This window comes from Galeopterus variegatus, unplaced genomic scaffold (genome assembly GCF_000696425.1).
Source record: "Galeopterus variegatus unplaced genomic scaffold, G_variegatus-3.0.2 Scaffold5812, whole genome shotgun sequence".
Lineage (NCBI taxonomy): Eukaryota > Metazoa > Chordata > Mammalia > Dermoptera > Cynocephalidae > Galeopterus > Galeopterus variegatus.
The window spans coordinates 105453-127463 of NW_007731923.1; the positions used below are offsets into that span (position 1 = coordinate 105453).

Here is a 22011-nt window from a genome sequence, read left to right on the forward strand (position 1 = left end):
TTTTTTTTTTTTTTTTTTTTTTTTTTTTTTTTTTTTTTTTTTATGGTGGCTGGCCATATTAAGACAACTTAAGGGGTAAAATAAAAGACTCAAAGGTCTTCAGCAATTTTTAATATACATTTTTAAAGATATCCATTGTGCAACCAAATCATTCCTTCAGTCAATCTTATTTTTGAAATGGGCTTGACATAGTAGTTTATACCCCCAAGTACGAAGATCCTTGTTTACAAACCGTAAAATAAAATACTGGAAAGAGATATTGGAACACAATATACAGATTTACAGTTGGTATTTAGTTTTGGATCTAACAGCCAAAGGAAAAAGAAAAACACAATCAGTTACATTGAATGTCTTTGTTAAAAACAAACAAAAAATAGAGGAGTAAGCAAAACATCTAACATGATCTTAAAAATATATATACATTAGACCAATTTCTCAACAACATTCTAATAGTAAATGCAGTAACTAATTTCTTAAGACTGTTTCTCAAAGTATCCCTCCTTCTTGTAAGTCAAGAGCCTAACAAAGCACAACTCAGAGAAAGAAATTCTACAGAAATCTAGCTCTTTAAGTTTACAAGGAAAAGTAGTCATCATTTACTATCTGGGTTTAATAAAACCTTTAAAATAAATATATACGTATTTTACAAAGAATGTTCAGAATAAAGAGATAGTAGAAAATAACTTAATTAGAATTTTTAAAAAAATATTTAAATACAGCAAACCCAGATATTCATTCCACATTTTCCTTGTTTTTAAGTTAGATAGCTGAAATGGGCCATGCACTCTGAATACAACTGCTCACCGACCATCATGGATGAACATGGAACATGTCCATTTTATAAATCTTTTAAATCAGTTCTCCAATAGGCTCAAGATTATAATTACTTCTTGTTCTTTTTTGGTATACACACTGTCAAAATGCAATACTTGAAAGCTTGAAATTTTGAAACCACCAATGGTTCATAATTTGTTGAAGTAAGTATAGCCACCCCCTTTGATCCCTAATTTGCAAAACATTCTCATTTCAGATTTACTAACATTATTTAAAATGATTAACCCAGTGATTTTTTTTTCATTTTAACACCTATTTCCTTCTAATCACCTCTTACACACCCACTTTCAGCATGTATCCACTTACAAACCATATCCAATTTTTTAGCACAAACATAAGAGATAAAAGAATACCAGCAAAAATTCTTTTACTACATGTGCAAGATGGTAGCACAAAATATTGTGACAGATTCCTTCTTCTTAAATGACTGACTAGATAGAATACCATTTTCTTTTGCTCCGTAGAAATATACTGTACAATCATCAGGTTTTTTTAGTTGAGAAAATTCATATGACGAGATCATCATCTGAAGATTCAGTCTGAGATTTTGCTTATATGACCAACTTAACCATCATCATTAGCATAGAATATATCTACCTCTTTGTATTCATTTCCTGATTTGTCTAATAATTGTGATACTTCTTCCTCTAATTTTCTTCTCTTTGCCATTATGAACAAAATATTAAAAAGTATAAATTCTACATTCTGTTCAATAAAATCTAAAAGCAGACCATAAAGATGGTGTCCCCAGTCTCCTGTTATATTTCTTTAAAGATGGCATAATCCTTTGTGTAATGCAGTACGAAAATTTTAGGTTAATGCAATGAAAAACAAAGGTCCACAAGCCAAATCTGGCTCACAACCTATTTTTGTACAGCCTGAGAGCTAAGAAAGGTTTTTTAAATTTTAAAGTGCTGTTTAAAGAAAAATATGCCACAGAGACCAGATGTGGCCTTCAAAGCCTAAAGTATTTACTATCTGACCCTTTACAAAAAATTTGCCAACCTGTGCTCTAGGCAATTCCATCATTCTTTCATTTTCTTATTATTTCAGCCCTTATTTTTTAGCATAGTTGAGAACAATTGATGAGCAATGATGAAACAAATTCCTGGATGAAATAACAATATATTTCCAGATATAGGAAAAATAAAATAACTAATTCCCCAAATGCATCTTAAATTTAAAATGATTCAGCAGACCAATACGATAAAATGAATTTTACCAATAAATAAAATGAATTTTATTCTATTAAAAAATACATAAGGAATTGTTCTCTCTGTTCTTTCAAAGACCTCTACAAAAGAATAAAACTAATGAAATATCAATCCTTCTAATAGTTAAAAGTGCCCAAAAGACATCTGTATTAATTCTACTCTCTGCATTTTGCTTCATCTGATAAATTCAAGTATCAAGTGCTATCTATCCTTTATGATGACTTATTTACTTGGAATCAGTTAACACAAAAGTTTTTCCAGTTCTATTTTGATATAGAATCAAAGCGAAATAAACCAAATCCTACTCAGTAGGGGGGAAAAAAGGTGCTCAAAAGAGAAAGTAAAAAACTAAAAGTCTGTCCACTGATTAAGTTACTGTAGGTGTGCATAGCAGCAAAGGGATGAGGACTAAAGAACAGTTATGGGAAAAGAAGTAATTCACTGTGCAGTGGCATTTGAATATGATGGTGTGCTATAAAGGTACATAAAAAACAGTTTAATTATGGGCCCGCCAGGTGGCGCACTGGAGAGTGCGCCGCTTGGGAGTGTGGCGGCGCTCCTGCCGAGGGTTCGGATCCCATGTGGTGCGGGCGCAATACCGAGGGTTGCGATCCCGTTGCCGGTCAGTAAAAAAGACAAAGAAGAAAAAATAAAAACAGTTTAATTATGCCTGCTTAAAAGTGTTCTTAGTATTAAATATAAAAAGTTAGAAATCTAATATATATTTCTAAAACCTGTTTGCTTCATTTCTGTTGATAGCTTGACAAGCCTGAAATTACATTTTGACTAATGCATATTCTAAGAGCCATGTGACTCTCAAAGGTTTATCCACAATAAATATTTTAAACCAGATAAAAATGATCACATATCTGACACTGTAATATGTCTGAAATGTACTTAAAGAAGCAAGTAGCTAAAATCTACCACTGTGCTCTACATATATATATGCTCAAGTATATAAAATAGTCCCTACTCTTAAGGAATTTACATTCTAATGGGGGTATTAGACTCTTAGACAGGACTAGATTCATTACTTGGGTGATTTCTAATATCCATTCTAGCACTGACATTCTATGATTTTATAAAAACATAATAACCACTTATTAAGCAACAAACTGTGTGAAACTATCATGCATTCTGCATATGTCATCTCTAATGTTCACAAAAACACCTGTCTTGTGGGTATTATCTTTGTTTTACCTGAATTCTCCTCTAAGGTTAAATATCTTTGTCAAGATTACACACCCAGTAATGAGTATCACTGAGATTCAGAACAGGTCTATCCTCATTCTAATTCATTATACCACCTATTTATATCAAATTCTATGGTATAATCTCTTAATGGATTTTTATTCATTACTTACTTCACAATAAAGCCATTCAAGAAAGCATGTAAAGAAATGTCACAAAGTCAAGGGTTCCCATTCTTGCTCAGTAGCTCCACTTCATGTAAATTGACTAACAGTAGCATCTTAAGCTTTTGTTGTGCTTTCTGATCCCCTTGACAAGCTCAACCCTATTTTAAAATGAAAACTATAATTAGTTTAAAAGTTTCATCCTGGCAACTAAGCTGGATGAAATGAGGGACCATAACTGCCATACGTAGAGAAAGCTAAAAGTGGTGAAATTAAAATATGGCAGCAAGCCACAAAAGAAAAGAGTGGAATTACAAAGAAGAAATTCAAACGATGATTTATAAAACTCTAATTTTAACACTTCTTAAAAATTCTTCTTTTGTACTAAGCTTTTTTTCATGGATATTTTTAATGTTACTGTTATGAAAAACAATGAAAAGGGAAGCAATTGTGCCAGATTAAAGACTAAAGAAGTGTAACAATTAATGCAATCCATGATCCTGAATGGATCCTAGATGGAGAGAGGGGGGAACTGTTATAAAAAGTCATTATTGAGACAACTGGCAAAACTTTTAATGCAGACTGTATATTAAACAAGAGTATCATATCAATGTTAAATCCGCTAAATCTGATCATTATACTGTGGTCATATGAGAAATAGAATACCATTGCTCTAGGAAACACATGTTGATGTATTTAGGAGTGAAGGAGCACGTCTACAACTTATTCTCAAAAGTTTCAGAACAGTCGTGGCTGCAGGGTTCTGGTGAAGCCTGAACCACTGGTCCTGTGCAGAAATGCTTCAAAGCAGTACTAAAAATGTTTGAGTTCCCCTTATGCCCTACTATAGCCAAGTTTACCAGGAGATCTAGGTAGGAATAGGGTTGACGGGCTTTATCGTTTATAGTCAGGAGTGCCAAAAATTAAAAGTAAAGCTTTGAAAAGTTCAAGTTGTGCACCTGCTCATGCCATCATTAACCAGCTTTACTTGTAGTACACATGAGATGAAACGTCAGTTTGTAAATTTAAGTAAGTTGTTTTAGATGGGGACATGGAACATTGCTGTATAGTTGTACAAGTTCCATTTACTTCACAGTGTAAATAAATGTATCTGTGAGATGCAAAATATATATATATATATGTATGTACAAGGGGTCTTCAAAAAGTTCATGGAAAGATTTGCATTATCTTTCATTCTATTTTTCCAAACTTTTTGAAGTACCCTGATAGGTGTGTATATATATATATATATATATATATATATAAATAAAATGTAGCAATAATCAATGAATATGGGAAAAAGAGTGTAAGGGGTTCTTTGTACTATTCTTGTAATTCTCCGCTAATTAAAAATTGTTTCAAAATAAAGTTATCTTAAATCTCTAATGCAAAAAATATTTTAGTATATCAGAACTGTTATTTCCAAAATTTCATTCCAAACAAATGGTATCCTACAGTAGGGCCTCGTCCAAAATAAAGTAAAAACCCACCATATGATGCCTAATTTACTCTGAAGGCCTGAAACAAAAAACAGTAGTCATTTTTCATAACAAAAGTATTCTACAAAGCTCTACCACATTACTCATTCACATAAACATATATCTCCCCTTTCTGATGTCACAGGTGATTTCAGCAACTATTTCTTATTCTTCTGTTAAGTATAGTCATATATTAAAATGTGAAAGACGCAATAAAAAATATTTTGAAAGCTCTACATAAATGTTTTTATTATATCTGACCTAATGTCCTACTCCCCCACCTGCTCTTCCAATCTCTGCCTCTTCTGTTTCCCATTCGCCTTATAATTCTCCACTGTAGATGGCACTGGAATTCTCCCTGACTGAGGCATTGAGCCATTTCCTCATTGTCTCTTGAAACACTTTACAAATAGTTAACCTACAGAGAAAAGGAAGGTTTTAAATTGAATTTTGTGTATATGAAAAAGTATGGGCATGTGACTTAAACTCTTCAAATAGTATATGAACTCTACAATTATTTATCTTTGAAAGAAAAATGCATGTAAACACATAACATAGATTTTTTTCAGTTACTTGGTTTTGGTAAGAGACACTGGCTTCTCCTTCCATATGCAGAATCAAATTTTTAGACCTTAATTTAAAAGATATTGTACTCATGTTCCTAATATATCATGAAATAAAATTTCCTAAAGTTAACTTTGCATGACATTCATTATTCGTAGTTACAGATTTTAACAGACGTTTCAGTTGTTATACCTGGAAACCAGTATTCAGTTGACCCTCTACCTGAATGCTGAAGGGACTGTCAAGTTTTCTTATGCATTTTATGATTTAATGATACTACTAAGTCTAGATACCACCTTTAGAATTCAGGTAAGACATTTTAAGAAAAAATTTCAAAAAGCACTGTGACAGTAATATAAAACTAGAAAGAAATACTTAACTATATGTGGATAATGGATTTCTAATTCTAAATACAGGTATCTTTTGCATTAATGAGATGGACACACATCAGAAAAGCAGGCTATGGCTAGTCAAGGGACTTCACCGGGAAAATTAAAGATATAGTTCATGGAGAAAATGCTTAGGACAACCTGGGCCTAATCATGAAATGCTTCTCTGGACCAGATTAAGTCAAAGCAAAAGTGAGTAAATAATCCTTTTTGCCTCTGCTATTCAACTCTGAGAGATGTGGAAATTCCAAACTTTGTGTAAAATATGCAGAGCATACATAATAGAAAGCTTTTGGTTTCCCATTATCTGATTCTTTTGCATGCTATCAAGAGCTGCCATATTGAACTTTGGTACAAAGATGATGAGAATGGAGATAAATATCTTTAATTCAAAATAAATTACCAAAATGTGACTTTTGCCCTAAAGTTTTTTTTCATTATATTCATAATATCATTAAGTAGACTGGAGATGAGACCCTATAAAAATTATCAAATCCAGTTTCATAGTTGTCAACTGTAGATGTTTATTTCTATAATATTAATTCATGGAACACTATGAAAAGTTAATGAGATGTGTATTATAATCCCTAGAGAAACAACTACAAAACTAATGCAAAGGTATATAGCTAAGAAATAGAAAACATATGGATTAAAAAAATACTCAATCCAAGAGAATACCAAAAAAGAGGGAAAAAGGAAAACAGAAGATAAAAATTTAAACCTAACTATATAAATAACATTAAGTATTAATGGACTAAACACCCATTAAAAAGGCAGAGATTGTAAGATTTAAAAAAAAAAAAAGGCAGCACCAAACTACATGATGTTTATAACAGGCAGACATTTATGTTAAAAGTAAAAGTATATCTACATTAAAAGAAAAAAATACTGCGTACAAGTACTAATTATAAGGAAGCTGGAGAAGCAATACAAGCTTTAGACAAAGTAGACTTCAAGACAGTAGTATTACCAGAGATAAATTATGAACATTTCATATTGATGAAAGGACCAATTTGTTAATCTTAAACAAACTCAGAAAACAGAGGAAGAGAGAACCTCTGTTATGCCTTTTTTTGTTGTTACTTCACTACACTCTTATCACTTCTATTCAATGTTGTACTTGAAGGCCTGTATAATGCAATCTGGCAAGAAAAATAAATCAAAGGCATAAAAATTGGAGAAAAAGAAATAAAAGTCCTTTTCATAGACAAAGTGATCATCTATATAGAAAATCCTAAGAAGCTACTAGAACTAGTAAGGGAGTTTAGCAAGATACTCAATGTATATTATCCTTTCCTTCATCCTTTAGGATACAAAGCCAATATACAAAAAATCAGCTGAACTTCCATAATACCAGCAACAAACAATTTGAAAATTTAAAGTATGTTCAGAGATTTACAAAAAAAGCCAAAATGCCCAGCAATTGGTAATCAAACCATAACGTATCAACAGAACGTAATACTATGCTACCAATTTAAAACAGAAAAGAAGTAGGTGGACCATATCCTCTAGATCAGTGTTTCTGAAAGCTTCTTGTCACCTTTTTCCTTTTAAATAAACATAAAAATTTCGTCTTCTATTCCCACCCCATCCCATCTAAAGATCAGAATGTATCTGTTCCTCATTTTACTTGATTTAATAGTTAAGGGAAGAAAAAGAGAAAAAAAGAGAACTAAACATTTAATACTTTTTGAACACAGCAAAATTTCATAACCCCTTATGAAATTATATTAAGTAAAAATGGCAGGAAACAGAAGTTAAAGAAACATGAACTATATATACACATAAAATAACGTGAAGGAATTTGGATGTTTATTTCTCCTTAAATTTGCTTCAGGAGAGGAAAAGACCTATTACACTTAGAATATTGAACTAAAAATCTAAGTATCTAGAGCCTAATTTTGAGCTCTAATCTAGAGTTGTATGTCAAGAACACTCAAGCTTTCTAGATGTCAAGAGCCTCAACAGTAAAAGTAAGGAATTAGATTAAATTATTTGGGGCCTTCCATTCTAATACTCCCTGGCTTAGTCTGTTATACTTGGCAAGGATATGCTCAATTAATTTTTTATGTAGTACCAAGTACACTGTACCTTTATTATGACTCTCTAAAAACTGCCATGACCATCGTGATCCATTATCCACATTCAGTACTCTTTCTCCAGGCCTCCTATAGCATTTGTTTTAAAGACCATTTTAATCCAGGAAGTCAGTTCCACTTCTAGAAGCTTCTTCTATAGAAATTCACTGCTAAAAAATATGTACAAGGATATGTGTAAGAATATTGTAGCATTGCTAGTAAAACAAAACAAAACAAAACAAAAAAATGGAAATGAGCCAAATTTCAATCAATAGGAAATTAACTAAATAAATTATGGGACTGCCATACAACATAAACCTATATCTATACATACTGCCTAAAAGCAGACTCTCCAAACAAAATAATCAATCTCTCTGAAATTCAACTCTTGAAAACCAGTACTAATAATACCAACCTCTAAAGGTTGTTGTTAAAGATTAAATAGATAATACATGTGAAAGCCTAGCACAATACACTGCACACAAGCAGATATTCAATTTATGTTACCCTTCACTTATCCTTCAATCATTAAAAATCTTCCTAACTGGCTTCTCTGTCTCTAATCTAATAAGATTCTCCAAGCCATCCCAGACAATAATTTTCCTAAAACATCTTTTTAATATCATTCTCTTGTTCAAACACTTGCCTACCAGAAAACGTTTAAACCTCATGTAGAATAACCATCCACACAACAGTTACCTATACTTTTAAAATCACTTCACTTTTAAAACCTCACCTCTCCCCTCAAATATGAACCTACCACACCACCCTTAAAAGTCTTCACTGTCACTTTAAAGTGCATCGTTGCATATTACTACTTTTAGGACTTTATCTCCAAATGAAATTCCCATCCTATTTCGATCCCATCCAAATTTTACCCATACTTCAAGTTCATGTTCCAGTGTAATCTTCCATAGATATGTTCTCATTTATTTCAACTCATTATTCTGCTTCCTCTGAACACTGTCTTGGAGTTGTATTTTAATATTCACACACACACACACACACACATATACAGATCACAACTAAGAGCAGGCATCAATTTGAATCACATGTGCTAAGATATACAACAAAGTCTCAACAACATAAGCAGATACTTTTTCTCTTCTGTAATTTATTTAATAGAAATGCCTAAAGTAATTCCTAGTATATTTCCCAAGTTTCCACAATGTAAATAGACATTTTAAGAATCATGGTATAGTAAAAGACCTATAGCACCTATACACGGGTATTTCAAAAAGTTTGTGGAAAAATAGAATCAAAAGATAATACAAATCCTTCCATGAACTTTTTGAAGATCCTTCATACTATAGTACCTGCAGCATCCCACTTTTTTAACAAAAGTTCTATAAAAACAAAATTTGATTTTGTTATATTCCCTTATATGTACTAACTTGAGTTTGCATACACTTCCTATAATGTAAAGAATCTCTTTACATAGAACCCCCAGTTTTTCATAATTCTTTATTAAGTTTTAGGTTAAATGTCTCTTTCACTTTATAAAAACCAAGCATAGCATCTAAACACAAAATTGTAAGGGATTTACTTAAAACTTTCCAAATTCTCCCAACTACCAAATTTTATCTCCTAAGCACGTGTCAGTTTTTTTGTTGTTTTGTTTAGGATTTCTATATCTTCTGTTAAAAAAAAAAAAAGAAAGAGCTGCTAACACCAAGGTCAAGGGTTCAGATCCTCATACCAGCCAGCTGTCAAAAAAAGAAAGAAGTTTCTACTTTTTTGTTAATAGCTAAACCTTCATTTTATATTTTCAAATTTAGTCCTATCTTAATTCTTAACCATCTCCTACAGACTATAACAGCATCAAGACAAAAATGTTGTATTTATCACATAACTCCTTTTCAGAAGCCAAGAGTCATCTCTCAAGCAAAATAAAAACTCACAGTGGCTGGTTTCATGACCCTCTAACAACGCAATTCTCCCAGGAGAGCTCTCTTAATCATCCCCAACCAAAACTGTTCTGTGCGAAATTAAGAAATCTGTTCATCATCCAGTACAGAATCATAAACATTGCCAAAATTCCTTAAATGAAATTGTCTTCACTCCAATAACCCTCTACCTTTCCTGCTCCCATAAAATTCTGCTAGATGTGTTACTTAATAAACTCTTAGTTTAATCATAACTGCCTGAAGTTACTTCAGCAAGTCCTTTCCACCTGATCCACCTGATATATCAGCTAGGCTTGCCCAATATAATCAAACTTAAACCCTAAGGCTTGAAAGAGCACCTCATAGGTTGAAAAATATAAATCCATTACAAATCCACGTATTCTTACATTTTAATAAAAAACACCATTTCCTGCAATGAACATTAGGTCTCATCTTTTATATACAAATTAAGAATTCTAATACTTTAAATATTCAAAAAATGCTTTTCCAAACTTACTAGTAAACAACCACCCAAAGTATTTTAACAGCATTTTATCACTTGTTTGATGCTGATATGCATTGTCTCTAAATATTTTAAGCTTCTTTATTTTTCATTAATAAAGCATTATGCTTTACCATCACAAGTATTGCCTTGAAAATTTGCTTTTATGGAAAAACAATCAATAGCTATATTATAATGGAAATGATAAGACACTATTTTTTAAAAGTGGGAGAATAAAAGAACTAGTCTTATTATCATAATGGAGATAAATCCATTTTCCCATACTAGATCGATTATTACTCTGGGAATAAGTTTTAGACTGTTTTATCTAACTCCACAACGGAAAATATATCTCACTGAGAAATTATGATTTTTAAAAGTTTTGGTTACAGTAATTGGATTAATTCATTTTTGATTGTTGAGTTTTGTCCAGATTAGATGAAATAACCCAGTAAGGAAATGTCTGGGTTCTTTGAACCTAGAGTATCTCTTCAATCTCTTAAGTGTCACATGAGAAAAGGGGAGACAGCCAAAGGCAGTGCAAAAAGAACAGAAAAAAGCACTTGTCACTGTTTCCAAAGCATCTCTTGCAGGGAATGCACTGTTGATCATAAATGAAAAGAGATGTTGTCCCCATTCCAAACTCAAAATGTTGACAAAGGTGTGGCAAAGATAATAGAAGGTAAGGTACAGACAATCAAATGGACAACTTAATTGGTATGTCTTCAAAAACCACCAATGTTTCCTGGTCTACTGGCTGTGACCAATATTCCAATATTCACCTTAATCAATGCATGAGTTTGGGTACAAAACAAGCCTGCTAAATTCTATATTTTCCAACTATGTAAAAGGTTAACAGCTGGCTATTAGCCAATTGCTATACAAACAAAACCTACCAATTTATATTTAAGGCACTACTATCATCATGCCCCACAGGCTTCTCAAACCCAAACTGAAAACATCATCTCTCTCTTCCCCCAAATTAGTTGCTCCTCTTCCTGTATTGTTTATTACTATAAATATTTACCAGTATCCATCTAATCTTTCTATCATGTCTTCCAACTACTGCTTAATTGTTAAAACCATAAAAGTATATTTCCATTTATTTCTTTCCTCTTTAAAAAATCAATACATAAGTACTCATGTATGTTTATATTTTACTTTAAAACAAAGTAGTTTGATAGCTCCCAAGTGAACATCAAGTAAACATGCTTGATGAATAGATGCAGAAAAATGTGTTCATGACTTTGTCTTTTCAACAAATGCTGCTTGAACCACTGGACATCCATTTGCCAAGACAAAAAAGAAAGAGTTTTAATAGATACCTTGTACTAAATACAAAATTTAATTCAAATAGGACCCAGATATAAAAGTAAAATCTAAAACTATAAAACTTCCAGGATAAAACCTTTGTGACCTTGGATTAAGGCAAAGATTTCTTAGTCACAACATCAAAAGCACAATCCAGAAAAGAATAAACTGAAAAATTTGACTTCATCAAAATTAAAAACAAAGACTGAGAAAAAGTATTTTCAAATCACATATCTGAAAAAGAACTTGTAACAAGGATATATATACAGAACTCTCAAAACTCAGTAAGAAAACAACACAATAAAAAAATAGGCAAGACTTAAACAGACATTCACCAAGGAACATATACAGACAGCAAATAAGCACATGAAAAAACGTTCAATATCATTACTCATTAGGGAAACGCAAATTAAAAACAGAATGGAATATAACACAAACTGTTTTGGTGAGGATGTGGAGGAACTGGAACTTTACTGTACCACTGGCTGAAAGGCAAAACAGGAAAACAATCATGCTGGAAAATAGTTTGACAGTTTCTTAAAAAGTAAAACATTCAAGTACCATATGATCCAGCCATTCCACTCCTAGGTATTTCCCCAATAGAAATAAAAGTGTATGTCCATAAAAAGATTTGTAAAGAAATGTTCATAGCAGCTTTATTTTTATGAGCAAAAAAACCCCGCAAATGTTCACCAGTAAGTGAACGGATAAACAAATTGTGGTATATTCATACAATGGAATATTACCCAGCAATAAAAAGGAATAAACTACTAGGGCCAGCCTGTGGCTCACTTGGGAGAGTGCGGTGCTGATAACTCCAAGGCCAAGGGTTCAGATCCCTATATAGGGATGGCCGCTTAGCTCGCTTGGGAGAGCGTGGTGCTGACAACACCAAGTCAAGGTTTAAGATCCCCTTACCGGCCATCTTTAAAAAAAAAAAAAAAAAGGAATAAACTACTGATATATGCCACAACATGAATGACCATAAAAATAATTATGATGAATGAAAAGAAGCCAGGCATAAAAGAGTACATACTGTATGACTTCATTTATATAAAACTCTAGAAAATGAAAACTATTTTATAGTGACAGAAAGTAGATCAGTAGTTGCCTTCAGTTGGGGATGAGGAAAGAGAGAGGGGATTAGAAAGGAGCACTAGGAAACTTTTAGGGGCAGTGGATATGCTCATTATCTCGATTGTGGTGATAGTTTCACAGATGTGTAGATATATCAAAACTTACCAAATTACATACTTTAAATATGTACAATTTGCTGTATGTAAATTATACCTCAATAAAGCTACTAAAATCTGTTAATGACAGAAAAGTAAATTTTCTTTGTTCTTTGGAAGATTTCTTAAGAAAAAATAAAAGCTATAAAATATCAACATCTGCTTAAAAAGGAAACTGAAAAATTAAAATTGGGTCCAGTAAATTTTGATGGTATATTAATGGTTAGAATACACCAGATATAAATCTAAAAAAGTCAAAAGGTTTGTAGAAAAATAAAATTAAAAGACAATACAAATCTTTCCATAAACTTTTTGAAGTACCTTCATATACACACACACACACACACACCCCCACGATTTCGTAATTCTTTTAAAAAAAACTTGAATTACTTTTGAAAGATGCTAGGGTATCAACTCATTTTTTAAACATTCATACATAAAGCAAAAGAATCAAGCATTTGGGCCGGCCCGTGCGCACTCGGTAGAGTGCGGTGCTAATAACACCAAGGCCCCGGGTTCGGATCCCACATAGGGATGGCCGGTTCGCTCACTGGCTGAGTGTGGTGCTGACAACACCAAGTCAAGGGTTAAGATCCCCTTACCGGTCATCTTTTCTACCATTTGCTGCAACTTGCTTCATGACCTGGGATGTAGTTGAATTGCATAAATTTTCTGTACTTAAAAAATGTATATGATCTAATTATTAGTTGCAGGGTTCTATAAATGTCCATGAGCTCACACTTGTTAACTCTTTACTCAAGACTTCCATGTCTTTACTAACATTTTATCTGTCTGGTTTATCAATCATTAAGAGGTATGTTAAAATATTAATTGTAAGGTTATCTATTCATTATATAAATGTCAATAGTTTTTCTTTATCTATTTTGAAGGTATGTTACATATACACACAAATTCATGACCTTTACCTTTTCCTAGAAATACCTAATTCTTCCTAGTGAATTATCTCATTCTGAGTGAGTGAATCTCTTTATCCTTGATAAATAACACTTTTGCTTTAGTCTAATTTTTCTTAAAATTAATATACTTTTGTGCCAGCTTTCTTTTGGTTCCTGTGTTAGAATGTTTCAGACCCATTACTCAAAAACACCAAGGTTGGCCAGTTAGCTCAGCTGGTTAGAGTACAGCTTTGTAATACCAACGTCAAATGTTTGGATCCCAGTACTGGCCAGATGCCAAACAAACAGAATTATGACTCATTAACAGCAATATAATTATCTTATTTGCCCCCCTTTAAAAAAAAAAATCTCATCCTTGAGTCTCCATGTTTTCGCTAATAAGTTTAATCTATTTACATGGCCAGATGCCAAACAAACAGAATTATGACTCATTAACAGCAATATAATTATCTTATTTGCCCCCCTTTAAAAAAAAAAAATCTCATCCTTGAGTCTCCATGTTTTCGCTAATAAGTTTAATCTATTTACATTTATTTCATAACTGATAAAGTTGAAATTATTTCCACCATCTTATTTTGTTTTTAATATACTATGCTTTTTCTTTGCTTTTCTCCCCTTTTTCTTTTCTTTTTTTTTCCCCTCTTTTCCTGCCTTCTGTGGACTTACTGTCTTCTCTACTGCCTTTCCTCCAGCTACTCTAATGGTTTGGAGGATGTACATCTTTTTTTTGTTTTGTTTTAGTTTTACTTATATTTTTAATGGGATTACTTGAAAGTAGAATCAATATTATAGTTCTCCTTCTGAAGAACAGGACCTCAGAAAGCTTTAACTCAGATTACTACCCTTCCTGGCTTTATACATTGCTTTCTAGGAATTATTTATTGTGCTGTTTGATATAATCAGGTTGTCCAGATTTGTCTACATGTTTATCAATTTCTTTGCTACTTTGTATCTTGCATCCGTTTCTTCATTCTGGGTTCAATTTTCTCTTATAAAGTACAACTATCTTCAGTAGTTCTTTCAGTACTAGCCTGTGAGTGGTAAACTCTTCATCTCCATCAGAAAATATATTTATTTCTTCTTCACTTTAAAATAATAGTTTTGCAAATTATTTTATTTTTCCTTGGCACTTTGAAGACATTATTCTATTGGTTTTTAGCCTCTATTAATGTTCTTGATAAGTTTGCTAAACCAACTGCTATTCAGCTATGAATGACCTCTCTCCGGTTGCTTTATTACTTTCTCTTTAATGTTCAGTAATTTCACTAGTATGTACCGAATTATCTATCTACATTTTTTCTACTTATATATTATCTATTTATTTTTAGGTACAGCCACAGAGAAGAAAAAAAGTGTTTGAGAATGACTACTGTCTTAATTCTCCTAAAGATTGTTCAGAACTAATACCACGCTATACGTATAAGAGGCATTAATTCATTATATACCATGGATGCCCATGGATGCTCAAACATTAGCATGCAACACAAATACCTACGGAACTTATTAAAATACAGACCGTTAGACTTCACACCCAGTTCCTGATTCAGTAGGTCTGGAGTCCTGCCAGGAATCTGCATTTTAGTAAGTTCCCAAGAGATTCTGATGTTAAAAATCAAGAAACCATGCTTTACGAACCACTGCCTTAGGGATTAGGGACGATTATCTCACCAAACCCATACCGAGAAGGACTATTGGGACTTATCCTGCTTCTTAAATCTACAGATTTTATATTTATCATCAATTTAAACAATGTTTAGCTTTAAATATTGCTCTCTCCCATTTCTTCTTGTAGAACTCCAACTATATAAAACAAAAATAGCAGCTAACAATGCAGAACTGTTCCAGGTCATTTTCACAAAGTCCTCAAGCAAAAAAAAAATAAATAAATAAATTTCATATCATTCCTTAACTGAAAATTGTTCACTGGCAACTCTCCATCTACCAAGCAGTGCTCTTCAAAGAGGGGTACATGAATGGGCTTCAGAGTAGACACAAATTTTTGAGTATTTACATTGTGGTACATACACTTTTTGTAATACTATCAAATAGGTCTGTGACCTAAGCACATAAAAATTGCTGACCTACTAAATTCCAAATAAGTCAGTGTGATACATAAAACTTTTCACGATTCATGCCTTTCTTTCCCATACACACCCTGCCTTGTGCCATACTGAGCATATGTGCCACACCATACTTTCAAACTTTTGTCTTATACCCATACTACCTCTATCTAGAAAAGAATACCCCAATAAGTCTCTCATAGGTCTGACCAACTCCTACTTGCTCCAATATCACCTCCTCCAAGAAGTCTTCCCCAAGCCACTTAAGAGTTAATTGCTTCTTTTTCTATTCTCCCTCAGCACTTCGTACAAACACCAACTAGTTACTAATTTTTGGTCTACAGAACTGTCTTCCTCTATAAAAATATGAGTTATCTCAGACAAGAACTTAATTACCTTTAAATCCCCATAGTAGGTACCCGAATGTTTGCTAAAAATATAAACATGTTACATACATGTTGCCTAAATATAATTTCTCCTAGAACTCCATAGACAATTTCTAGGACAATGTATTTTTATATTTTAAGAATTCTCATGTCTATCTTAATCTAGATTTCTAAGGGAACCAGAGATTCAAGGAGTAATGGCACCTATAGATTCATTCTCACATTTCTTCACAAAATACCTCAAAGTATCAAAGTGAGGACTGCATCCCTAAAATGTCAACAGAACCAAAAGAACATTGGAGAGGTAAACAAATCTGAGTTCAAAAACCTTAATGGAACAACATAAGCTCTTCCATTCTATTTCCGATACAAGACTACCTGGTTTATCTGTTCATTTAAAACACAGATGTGCATATTACAAATTATGAAAAGTTTTCTCTCATTATTTATTAAAACACCTGCTAACTCACAAAAATCCCTTTACAAAGGTATAAACCACACAGAGAGAACAATAGTGGCTAGTTCTCTCCAGGGGAAGAGTGCAAGAGTCAGGAGACGAGGAAGTCTTTCACTTACTATTTTTCAAATGTTTCTGTATCATCTGCTTTCTAAAAAATAATGTTATGTATTACTAAGCAACCGAAAAAATATAATGGAAAATAAAAAGCCATATTCCATGTTAGGTTATTTAAGAAAAAGGTTTGATTAATTATGAAACTATTTTAATATAGTATTCTTACCAGATTTAAGACCTGAAATTTTGAAGATGGCACTTGGTTTCCCATTCGTGACAAATCCTAGGAGTTGCCATACTGGCATTCCATTTGAATCAGGATAAGAAAAGTAGACAGATCCTCCCATTCCCTCAGGAAAGGGAATTGTTCCCAGCATAAAAACCACAACATGGTTGATATTTTCATAATCAGGCAAGTCAAAAACAAATTTACCCTCTGCCACTTGCTGTGCAGCTGTTTGCACCTAGAAAATAAGAAACTCGTCTTAGTTCAATAGTCTGAGTTTCTATAATTCATAGCACCACAACAAGCTGTATTACCAACATAGTCAATTATAGCCATTTATACTAAATATAATGTTGGGTTAATCTGATACTCTAATTATGAAACTATCAAATATACTAGAAACTGTTTATTTTAATACAGAATCCAAAAATACATATTTAACCCTAAAATGATCAGTTAATACAAGCTTTTAAAAATATAACCAAATTACTTTAGAAATGCCCTGAAAGAATTTTATTTACATAAATAAATAAATACAGCTTCAGAACACTGTAAAAATGAAAGATTGTTCAAAACACCACACTACCAATCTCTTATCCTCCAGTTTGAAGGTAAAGAACCTTAGGTAATTAAAATGGGAAAGCAATCCAGAAGTCATTATATTCAATCCTCATTATTAGCAGCTTTCATATTTGCAAATTCCCTTACTCACTAAAATATATTTGTAACCCAAAATTAACACTTGCTATATTTCTGTGGCCATTCATGGACATGCTTCTAGGCAGAACAGCAAAAAATGAGTTGCCTGACACACATTCTCAGCTGAGGTGGTACAAGGCTATGCTGTGCCTTCTTGTTTTGGCCCTCAAACTGTGAAAAAGTGTCCTTACAGCAGTCCACTTGGTGCTACGTTTGTTTGCATTTTTGAGCTTTTTGCTGGTGATTTTGCTGCTTCAAGTGGCCAAGCTAAAGTAATGGCTAGTGTTCGTAACTACAAGAAAGCTATGACATGCCTTACAGAGAAAATACAGGTGTTAGATAACTTTTGTTCAGACACGAGTTATAGTGCTGTTGGCCATGAGTTGCATGTTAATGAATCAACAATACATATTAATTAAAATGTTTTTAAACAGAAACACACATAAAACAAACTTATGATAGGATGATTGAAAATGCTGTGAGCAAAGGCTCACAAGAACCTAACCCTGTAGTTCTGCTAGGAGCAATGATTCAGTACACAACATTTCAGTGTTCACAGAGACTTTATAGAACACAACTTCTGAGAAGAATGAGATCAACTGTATGTAAAATGTAAAAATTCTACTTTGAATTTGGTATGTGGGAACTTGTAAAAGTTTCCTCTTGACTCATTTTATAAACTAATTTTCTATTCTAGAATTGGACGTCAATTAATAAAATGAGATCTTATTATCTTATTTTGAAATTTGAGAAATCTGTTTTCACAGAAAAAATCCTTTTACACTTTTAGAAAATTATTGATAACTGCTATTTCATATCCATTAGCAAAAAGAAATATTAATTCTGAGAGCACTCAGGTAGATACACCATCAAGAATTTACCTTATATAAGGATTTTTGGTTTTGTTTTTTAAATTACTATTGTCACTCTATTCACCAAAACACCAGGTCTAATTACTATTATTTTTCAAGACTAAATGCTCAATTCTTATTATCTAGAATGCTATTTATTTTCTGTTCCTAATATTTGTTTGTTAATAAAATGCTTATTTTCCCCCTCTATAATACCTTATCTGTTAATACAAAGAAACTTAAGAAAAATATACTGGTAAATAACATCATCTATGTATAAGTTATAAAGTAATATCAATTACTCTAAATTAAATCCCAAGAGACCAAGACTAAATGTCCTTAAAGTCAAGTTTTGATTCCCTCCTCTGAAGATTTCTGACCCAATTAAAAACCCTCCAGTATAAGTATAAAGAATAAAACAAAGGAAGAACATAAATATAAACCAAATTGCTTATATTAGTATTAGATTCAATTTCACCAGCTTTTACATGCATATAACATTAGAAAATGTAGAGAACGATGGTATTTATGAGTCTTAAAATTATCCGACTGAATTCTTAACTGTCAACTCTGTACAAGGCACCAGACATTCTTTAAATCTGTATTACAACACACTAATCTTTTACCTTAAGAAAAAAAGGTACCTCTTTAAGAAAAAATTGTCGAGGAATGAAAACTGGGTTCATAACTTTAGATAAGTGAACTTTTCTGGTAACAAAATAATGTAGTTAAGTTTTGAGATGTGCTACATCTATTCGCCCTTCATTTTGATTATTGTGTTCTAACACTCCAGAATTAAAGAACCAAACACCACCAAAAACTCTTGCCTTGAAGGGAACCCCTACTGATATCCATTACAGAGGTTAGGTGTTGGGTAAACAGACACAGGTATTGCTATAACTTAAATTTCCTTCCAAATCAGTTGACAACATGAGAGATACACGGATTCCATATGGCCCTTTTATTCTTTAAAAAATACACACACTTTTAATGTCATTAATTAATGACACTCATCTGAATCCCACTCTCATTCCAGGTTGGTCCCTTCATTTTCCCTATCAAAAACTGGGACAATCCAAAATTATTTCGCCAGGATTACAAATTCACACCATCACCACAGGGGCTCCCCAGTCACTCGTCAAACTTTCTGAGGCTAGTTGTCCCCAATTTATCTTTGTGTTTCTTAGAACTGTACAGGTTACAATACTTTATCAAAAGTCGATGGAAGAAAAACAAAACAAAACAAAACAATTCAACAAAGGGGCTGCCACATTTCACAAAGAAGGGAGACAGAGAGAGGGGAAAAAAAACCAAAACCAAAAACAAAAACCTGTAGGTGAAAGGACTCAGGTCTGAAAACGATGTCTGGTCTGGGTGGTTTCTGAGGAAGCAAACAAGAGTCACTCTCCAGATTATTCCTAAACAATTCCAAGTGCTGATCTCATTTAATTCTAATAATCTGGCAAGGTATGCTGTCTCTTTTGACAATCAGGAAACGCATTGCTCGCATTCTTCCCTGGTCATCTCAGATATGACTCACACGTAAATTTCTGGTATTTCTATCAAACAACTTCCAATTACGTTAAGCATATTTTTACCAGGGTCCTTCCAAAGGGACCCAGCAAGTGGCTCACACGTAAATTTCAGGTATTTCTAACAAACAACTTCCAATTACGTTAAGCATATTTTTACCAGGGTCCTTCCAAAGGGACCCAGCAAATACACACTGCCCGAGCACCTTAATTTTTGACAGTTTGCTACGGACTACATTAAATCCCTGGTTTACCTGTAACTCGCGTTATGAGTTTAGGTATTTACCTGCCGATTGAGTTTAAATTCCTCAACTACAAAACAGCTAGAATGACCATCTGACTGGTCCTGAGGATTAAGTCTGAGGCGCCAAATAGGCGCTACAAAGAAGGCTGAAATAACAAATAATTGACAAAATGTGTGCACAGCAATCAGCCCAGTACTTGGTATAAAATGCACACACAATAAACAGCAGCTAATATTGTGACTACTTACTATTCAAATGAATCTGAAGAGTTGGGCAAAAGACAGCACCCCATCGTCCCACTCTCCATCCTCACACCCCCAGCCAAAAAACAGACAATTGAATGGGTCTCCCCTTATCCCTAGCACCAGCGCACCATCCCCTCCCCGGGCTTTCGCCCTCAGTACCCTGACCCCTTCGTAATACCATCCGACCCCATCCTCACCAGCCTCCCTGCCACCAAGCAGCCAAACATGGCGGCAGCGGCTCCGCTCAGCCGGCGGGGGCCGGAAACCTGCGACTAGGTCTTGGGGTTACTGCTCTGTCAAGCCCAAGAACTTCCAGAAATTGCGGGAGGTCGCCTGCCCCTCCACTACATAGCGACTGGGCCGGCAGCAGGAACGCCTTCTACCCCCACGACCTCTGACCCTCCCTTCCTAACCAGCACGCCTCTCAAGCAACGAGTACTTCCGGGGCTTCCGCCCAGTTCCCCCTCCTAAGGGAGAAAGGCGGGACAGCGCCAGTGTAAGACTACAACTCCCAGAGCGCCCTGCGCCTGTTTCCGGCAAGGGTATCCAGAGGGATTTTCTTTCTGCATGCAGGTTGGGTCCGAAATTACCGAGTACACTGCTGGGAGGAAATGTTCTATCGTTTATGTAACATTTTAGAGATTAATAGTGAGATTTTATAATCATCACTTCACTAGATTCTTACAAAAGCCCTATCAAGTAAGTTTTATAATCTCCATTTTATAGGCGAGGAAATTGAGGCTCAAAGTGACCAGCCCCAGACCTTAACACAGCAGATAAGTGTTGGAATCTAAATTCAAGTCCTGATCTAAATCCAGGATTAGATTTAGAAACTGTTCTGCTACACAGTTTCTAAGAAGTACTAATTTTTAACCAATTGTTTTGTACTTGTTTACAATTTTACTGTAGTTCTTTCCAGCTTCACTTAGTTCTACCACTAATTTGCTGTACAACTGTGGGCAAGTTATATAACATCTTTGTGCGTCAGTGTCCTGTTTGCAAAATAAGAGTAATAATTGTGCCTATGTCCTAGGGTTGCTCTGAGGATTCGGTTTAATATATAAAACGCTTAGTGCCTGGTGGTATACTTTTTCTATTTGCTCTCAGCATGACGGAAAAACGGGTGAGAGTTGGGCTTTGGAGATTAGGCAGGCCTCAATGAAAATTATAGGTGGAGAAAGATACTACTACTTTGAATAAAGACATTGAAAAGCTCTGTGGGGGGGGGGGGAGAATAGTGCCTGGTGGTGCTTAATTAGTGAGAACTGTATTGTAAAATGCCTATTTTTTTCTGTATGCAAGTGCAGAAAATGTTCATAGGAAATACAAAACAATAGGTAGAAGAACTGGCATAAAGTACTGATTGCCACCAGCTGTAAGAAATAGAGATCTAAATAAATGGGAAAACATCCCATGTTCATGGGTCAGAAGACTTAACATTGTTAAGATGGCAATGCTCCCCAAATTGGTCTACAGATTCAACGCGATTCCTA

At 33.7% G+C, this 22011-nt stretch overlaps 1 protein-coding gene across 2 annotated transcripts in view; it reads right to left on the bottom strand.

Annotated features, from left to right (window-relative positions):
• The window catches only part of LOC103605436 (chromosome unknown open reading frame, human C11orf73), a 52184-nt gene extending 31264 nt beyond the window's left edge, over positions 1 to 20920 (bottom strand). The window contains exons 1-2 of one of the 2 annotated variants that reach the window (XM_008590022.1): positions 20716 to 20920; positions 16947 to 17184 (exon numbers count right to left, since the gene is read on the bottom strand). In XM_008590022.1, coding sequence (XP_008588244.1) covers positions 16947 to 17184; positions 20716 to 20745 — 268 coding nt within the window. In that variant the 5' untranslated portion in view covers positions 20746 to 20920. The other variant, XM_008590023.1, reaches the window with a different exon arrangement.
• Positions 20921 to 22011: the final 1091 nt, after the last annotated feature.